General features: G+C 33.9%; 1 protein-coding gene across 2 annotated transcripts in view; it reads left to right on the top strand.

Annotated features, from left to right (window-relative positions):
• chm (lysine acetyltransferase chameau) overlaps positions 1 to 7,500 on the top strand; it is a gene marked incomplete at its 3' end in the record, with an annotated part of 14,685 nt that overhangs the window by 431 nt on the left and 6,754 nt on the right. The window contains 3 exon segments of one of the 2 annotated variants that reach the window (XM_086538898.1): positions 3,315 to 3,460; positions 5,120 to 5,251; positions 7,195 to 7,448. In XM_086538898.1, the coding sequence (XP_086395024.1) occupies positions 3,315 to 3,460; positions 5,120 to 5,251; positions 7,195 to 7,448 (532 nt within the window). 2 annotated transcript variants of the gene reach the window in all.

Below are 7,500 nucleotides of genomic sequence, written 5' to 3'. Positions count from 1 at the left end.
ACTGTAGCCCTGAACTTGATCTATGGTGCTGGGGAAGGCAGAAAGTATTCCAGGAAAATTTGGGGTCAGAAGCATCAGAAATTGCACAAATTTTAACCTAACTGAGAAAGGCACCAGCCATTGCAACCCCAACAAAGGGAGTTGCAAACCATTGCTTGGCCAACAATAATTTCTCTGTATGATGGTAAGATAGTGTAGAGTTTAGTTTGTTTAGGCAGTGTATTCCTTCAAATTGTGTTTCTAAATGTCATTTTCTATAATGTTTTGGGTAGGATTTGGGAAAGTTACGCTAAAAGACACTCTAGCTTTCATAGGCAAGGCAGTTGTTATCTTGTATTTTTCTACACCCTTATTGTACTGATGCGTGACCCCTGCTGAACCATAAAGTTGGATATTGTTAGGCAGCAGGAAAGCATCTCATTACAAAGTTGTATATTCCAGTAGTAATGAATTTGGTTAGTATCAATGATAAATGTACATGTATTATGCACATGATTACTCATGTGATTTCTAGGAGGACTCCACCCCAAATAACCCTCCTCATGAGAGCCAGCAGAGCATCAAACGATACCCCTAGCAATAACAGTGTTGGATTTTTATATGATTGCTATGGCCTATGAGCACACAGTGTTTTGGCAAAGCAAAGCAAACCTCCATCATTTATATTAGATGAAGCTTACCCCATCTGCGTCAGTGCTTACTTTTGCCCAATGCCGTGCAGTGGCCAAGTGTAAGACCTCTCCTGGCGCAATGGCGTGCTGCGGCTCTCAGAGCACTTTTCACTCGCTCTGGGGTATTAAGAGGAGATTTTTGTATTTGTTTACATTATCTTTCCAAATGAAGAAAAATTATACAAATGGAACTCCAATGAGTATATACATACGCAACAATGTAAAATTTGTGTTCAGAGGGAGAGATCATGACATGGTAGGACATCATCTGGCAGGAGTGAAATATGCGCATGATGTGATATGACGTTGTCCGGCTGAATGGGTTAAGGCATGATCACACAAGCGCTTTTACAAGAATCCCAGCACATTGATATCAGGGTGACTGTTAACTCTTGAGTTTTGAGAGCTTGAGATTATTGATTCATATGGTGTGTGCTTGAGGGCACCTGTTATGTAACTTTAATGCAATGAAGAGTATATAGTCTACATTCAAAAGTATGAAAAATCAATATTTGATTACACACATATTTACAATTTTACTAAAACAATGTCATTGCAAATATGAAAAAAAAAATTGTGGAGATTGCTTGGCAGTTTATCAGACAGTTGGTTCAAAATCTGTTTGGTAAATCAGCAAAGAATTGTGCAGATAAAACTACACTTGCAGCAGGGAGTTGACTTTTCGTTGGTACAAAAAGATATGTATATATAAGGATAATCTAGATATGTGGAGCTCCTCTGCCCGGGATATAGCTACTATGGCGAGCGCGGCCTGTGTCAGCGAGTACTGACTTGTGAGTGTGTGCCAGTGAGTGTATATATATAAATACAAATACATATACATATACATATACATATACATATACATATACATATACATATACATATACATATACATATACATATACATATACATATACATTTACATATACATATACATATACATATACATATACATATACATATACATATACATATACATATACATATACATATACATATACATTTACATATACATTTACATATATATACATTTACATATATATACATTTACATATATATACATTTATATACATATATATACATATATATACATATATATATATATTATATATACATATATATATATATATATATATATATATATAAATTATATATTATATATTATATATAATATATATATATATATATATATATATATATACATATATATAAATATATAAATTTATAAATATATATTCATATATATTCATCATGCCATCTGCTGCTAATGCATTAATGTGTGTGGTGGAATTTTGTTGACCTTTTCCTAGAGTTATGAATACTATACCTGAAATGCAGCAGTTAAATGCAAGACAGTTTATAGCCACTAATGCAGCTTTTATGTAGATTTACTGCAGCAAGGGATATTATTAGTGTTATATGGTTTACAATTCAATCATCAAAAAACATGGGTAATAAGTGCTGGTAGGCAGTGTAAATGAGATGTGTAATTGAGACTAATTTTGATGATATACTAATGTATTTGATCAAAAAAGGTCATTTTTTTTCTGATTGCGGACTACTGTGGTGTAAGGTTATTAATTTCCCTGAAAGTACTGCTATGATGTGAGGTTATTAATTTCCCAGAAAGTATTACTATATTGCGAGATTATTAACCTATTGACAGCAGATGGCATGATTTGCTGCCAAGGCAGAATCGGTCGTAGACGCAGATGGCACCGTGCCAGCCATCCGACTGTATACATATTTTATTAAAACCGCGACCAATGGGTTAATATCCCATTAAGTATAACTATGGTGTGATGTTATTAATTCCCTATAAAGTGCTACTATGGTGCAAGATTCTTAGCCCAATCCCGACGGGCCCGGCGATAAGTGGAAACCCCTTATGCTGGGCCTATGCAATATTGCATCGGGAACGTCATACTGGTGTGTCGCCCTGTCATCGGGCTTTTAGCTGTGTCACACGGGTGTGATGCACCGTCATCATAGGGTTAATTTCCCAGAATGTTCTCTAACAGTTAGTAATGATAACTGTGGTAAATGGTGCATGAGTCTTTGTATATATCATGTCTTTTATGACCCTGTCCTCTATCAATGATAGGTGTCATTATATATGACTGGGTGATTTCTCTGGGACTCATTTTGTCATAATAAAACTGAGGTAATGAGATGGATAATTTTATAAATTGTGGCAAATGCCTGGAAAAGTGCTACTTGTGATATCATGGAAAGCTTTATGGACTTACATGATACTGATCATATAAGTCTTTAGAACGGTTTATTTAATGATAAACAAAAATATAATATATATATATATATATATATATATATATATATTTATATTTATATTTATATTTATATATATATATATATATGTATATGTATTTATGTATATTTATATAAATGTAATTATTTATTTATTTATTTATTTAAGAGGATTGTTACTTGTAAAATATACAGTAATAATACTAGAAAGGAAAGGAAGAGTTTCAATATACATGAGAAATATATTAAAGGTTTTGTCTGTAAGTAAGGTACGAGTTGATGAATCAGTAACAATTAATACTCTCAAATGTTCGCCTAACTTTTACAAAATGTCCCATGGCTCCCTCTCATGACATTCACTCCCACACACAGAATCGCAGCACCAGTTCAGAATCGGCAAGCTCAACCAGCGGATCGTCATCGTCATCCTCCTCATCCTCTTCTTCCTCGTCGTCCTCCTCGTCTTCGGACTCCTCGTCCTCTTCCGACACTGACCAGTCCTCGGCCGTTTCCACGAGGTGAGAGACGCGTCTAGGATCCCTGATAGAATTCTTAGGGAGTGTGATGGCTTGTCTTTTGGCTAATCTAGACACTAGAGTTCTTTTGAATGTTGGGGGTGGGGGGGAGAAAGGGAGAGGGACTGTAAATGTTTTTCTTCTCCCGTTCATTTTGTGTTGATGATGTTGCCTTTGGATGGAAGAATTCTTTTCCCTTATACCAAATGATAACTAAATGGCGACTAAAGGAACTGTAAATAAACTATTGAATTTTCAGTTGTACATTTTAAAATCTGCTCTTTGTTTTTACAAATGTTACTACAGTCATCAGAACGTTTTGAAATATTTAATTCCTGTAATATGATATATTTCCTACTAAATTGCATTTGTCCAACCAAGTGAAAAGATCCTGTGTATCAAAGCCAAAAATAGTGGTACATAATAATGATAAGATCAAATTGTTTTTACCATTCTGTGATTAATACTATTTTAAATGTACATTAATATTTGTATACATATATGTGTACACTTGTACATGGATACAAACATGCATGGATATGTGTGTGTGTATATATTTTATATATATATTATATATATATATATATATATATATATATATATATATATATATATATATATATATATATAAATATATATATATATATATATATATATATATATATATATATATAATATATATATATATATAATATATATATATATATATATATAAATATATATATTTTATATATATATATATATATATATATATATATATATATATATATATATATATATATATATATATATATATATATATATATATATATATATATATATATATATATATATATATATATATATATATATATATATATACATATATTAACCCTATCTGGACGGGTATACAGCATGTGTACCGCGCATATCAAAATAGTGCACAGTATTGTGCCAGCCATTCAATTGATTTAGGCCTAATAATTCGAACGCCCCGCATTTAGACATTCAAGGCTAGATAATGGGTTAATATATACATATATACATATACATATGTATATATGCATATATATATATATATACATATATATATATATATATATATATATATTTTTTTTTTTTTTTTTTTTTTTTTTTATATTTTTTTTTATAAATATATATATATATATATATATATATATATATATATATATATATATATATATGTATATATATATTTATATGTAAATCTATTAAATTTTTTAGGTTAAGCTATGCAATGTAATTAAATGTATTAATTGTTTGACCAAATCTATTATGAATATCACGATTAGACATTTTGCACTCCATGAATTGTATTTTTGTATCACTCCCTATATATAGTTCAAGTCATATTAAGAAAATTATAAATATGCTAAATCCTCTTTTACTGACCTTATGTATCACTTCTATGTTATAGTTTATATCACTCCCATTTATAAAGTATTTGTTTAACTATTTTTGCATGCCATTTTGTGTTTATCCTGTTTTGATGGGTGTGGATCCATGTTGCTTTGGAGGCTAAGTGTACTGCACTTTTGTTAGGAATGTAGCGCGGCAGCCTGGCTTGCATCGGCATGTTGGCTGTGCTGGCGTGTGTCCGCCAATAATGTTTTCAGTTTGTGCTTCACCCATACTTAATGCTGTTACCTGCATGTGTTGCAGAAGCCGTGCCCGATCCCGTGCTGCTTCCACTGACCGGGACTCCCCCCAGAAGCCTTCTATCCCTACACAGGCTCCCAAAGGGGGGAAGGAACCCCCTCCTGCCAAACCCCCACAGACCCGTCCCCTCACCAGGTAGCCTGTGGGTTGCACCTTACCAACCTAACCTTGCCCGCCACTCGTCATAATCCCGATATACAGAACAAAAAAAAAAGACAAAAACAAATTACAAAGGACACTCTGTAACATGAATTAGACATTTCTTCATCTTAATCCCCCACTGTACTCAAGGTTGAAGTGCCACATCCAAGGACAAGTTCTGTTGAACATGTTACCCTTTTTTCAGGGCACTACATTATTAACCCAATCCCGACGGGCCCGGCGATAAGTGGAAACCCCCTACGCAGGGCCTATGCAATATTGCATCGGGAACGTCACACTTGTGTGTCACCCCGTCATCGGGCATTTAGCTGTGTCACACGGGTATGACGCACCGTCATCATAGGGTTAACACTTATGTACTCCACAAAGCTAAGCCTTGTTTCTAGTTGGCCTTCCCCTCATCTAGCTGAAGACTAAAATGTCCAGGAAACTACATATAGGAACTTCCATTTATTTATGAAGAGAGGGGTAAAAAAAAGTCATGTTGACTGCCATTCTTCTTTATAATTAAGGATATGCATGGAAAGGAATTATCATAGTTACTTCTACTATTAATTTATTTTCTTTCATGTTATTTATATTATAATTTTTCCTCATATTCATCCTCTCACTTTCACTTCTCCTTCTCCTTCCTTTTCTCCTTCTCCTTCTCCTTCTCCTTCTCCTTCTCCTTCTCCTTCTCCTTCCCTTTCTCCTTCTCCTTCTCCTTCTCCTTCTCCTTCTCCTTCTCCTTCTTTTTCGTGTGTTGAATGTTTCTGTGTGAATTGTGTATTGATTTCAACCTCTTTGGAAAATATGTGTGTTCTTGTGTAAGTGCGTGCATGTGTGTGCTTGCATGAGTGTGTGTGCGTATGTGCGTGTGTGTGTTCATGCGTGTGTGTGTGTGCGTATGTGTATGCGTGTTTGTATTTGTGTTTATGTGTGTTTGTATCTTTATGTATGTTGCAGTGTACTAAAACAGGGCCAGACACTTGGTGAGATATCACTGACCCTGCCTATATGACTCTTTCAAAGATTCCTGATCCAGATAAGTGTGTCACTTTGCTTTTTAAGCATTTTTAACCCTTTTCTGGATACAATTAGGAGGCAGGTACTCCCCTTATCCTCCCAAGTGTATGCCACTGTATGACAGTTTGAATGTTTATATGCATTATTTTGCATTTTGATATCATATTTATTATTTTTTTTACTGATTAATAGAAATGTAGTTTAAGATTATTCATTTTTTTTAGAAGAATTTATAGTGTAAGGATTCTTCAGTATTTTTAAGTTTTCTTTTCTTTTAGATATGATACAAATGAGCACAGATAAAGAAATGTATTGAGTAAATTAGGAAAGGTTTTCTGTTCTTAGTGTGAAAGACTTCTTTATTTATTAATTTTTTAAGTTATTAGTTCATTATGAAGAGGACATTTAGTCATGAAGGTGCATATGCAATGCATAGTTTTTGTATGAAACAAAAATTAAGTGAGGGTCAGTGTGGCCCTTGCATGCTTGATTGGGGTATCGTCTCTAAGAGTGATGTAATTGTCATAATTGTTACTTTTTCTGACACCAATACTTGCTGTTTCCTAGACTGTGTTTTTAAAAATGAGTTCTTGTTATTCTTGATGATTTGAAATACTTTTTGGCCTCTTTAAACTGGGGTCCTGTGTTTTTTGTTTTTTTAGTTTCCTGTTTGAATGATTTAAATGAAGATTTTGATGTGTTTCTTATTTATGTATATAATTTTTGTGTATAAGCATTATTTTTTTAAATGTTTTTTGTTGCTTTTAGAACATTAACTTATATATTAATTTCATTTATTCAGTATTTAATCTTTTCCAAACATATTTTCACTTTAAACTTACTTCTTTGTTTAAAAAAAAAAAGCCTTCATGATAACTCTAACTGTGGCATATCCTTGGCGCAACCAGGGGATCATCAGAATCGGAGCCAGAGATTGGCACAGCGCCAAGCAAGCGAGGCCCGAAAACCTCTGCCACAACAGTCCCCAAGAGCAGTGCTGCGCCGCCCCCAGGGAACCAGCGCAAGAATGGACCCAAGCCTGCCGCGCGGCCTCAGCAGGCTGCAACACAGAAGCCCCCCAATAAAGCTCAGCAGCAGAAAGTATCTGGCGGTGGTGCCACAGCTCAGCAGAAGAAGACAGCACAAAGCAAGAAGACTATAGGTAGGTTGAATTGTGCAGTTTGTTTGATTTCAAAGTTCCACTGATTAGTTTT

Source organism: Penaeus japonicus, unplaced genomic scaffold (genome assembly GCF_977035675.1).
Source record: "Penaeus japonicus unplaced genomic scaffold, GWHDUDI00000001_assembly GWHDUDI00000008, whole genome shotgun sequence".
NCBI lineage: Eukaryota > Metazoa > Arthropoda > Malacostraca > Decapoda > Penaeidae > Penaeus > Penaeus japonicus.
The sequence above is the reverse complement of the archived record's forward strand: the minus strand, read 5'-3'. Positions and strand labels throughout refer to the sequence as shown.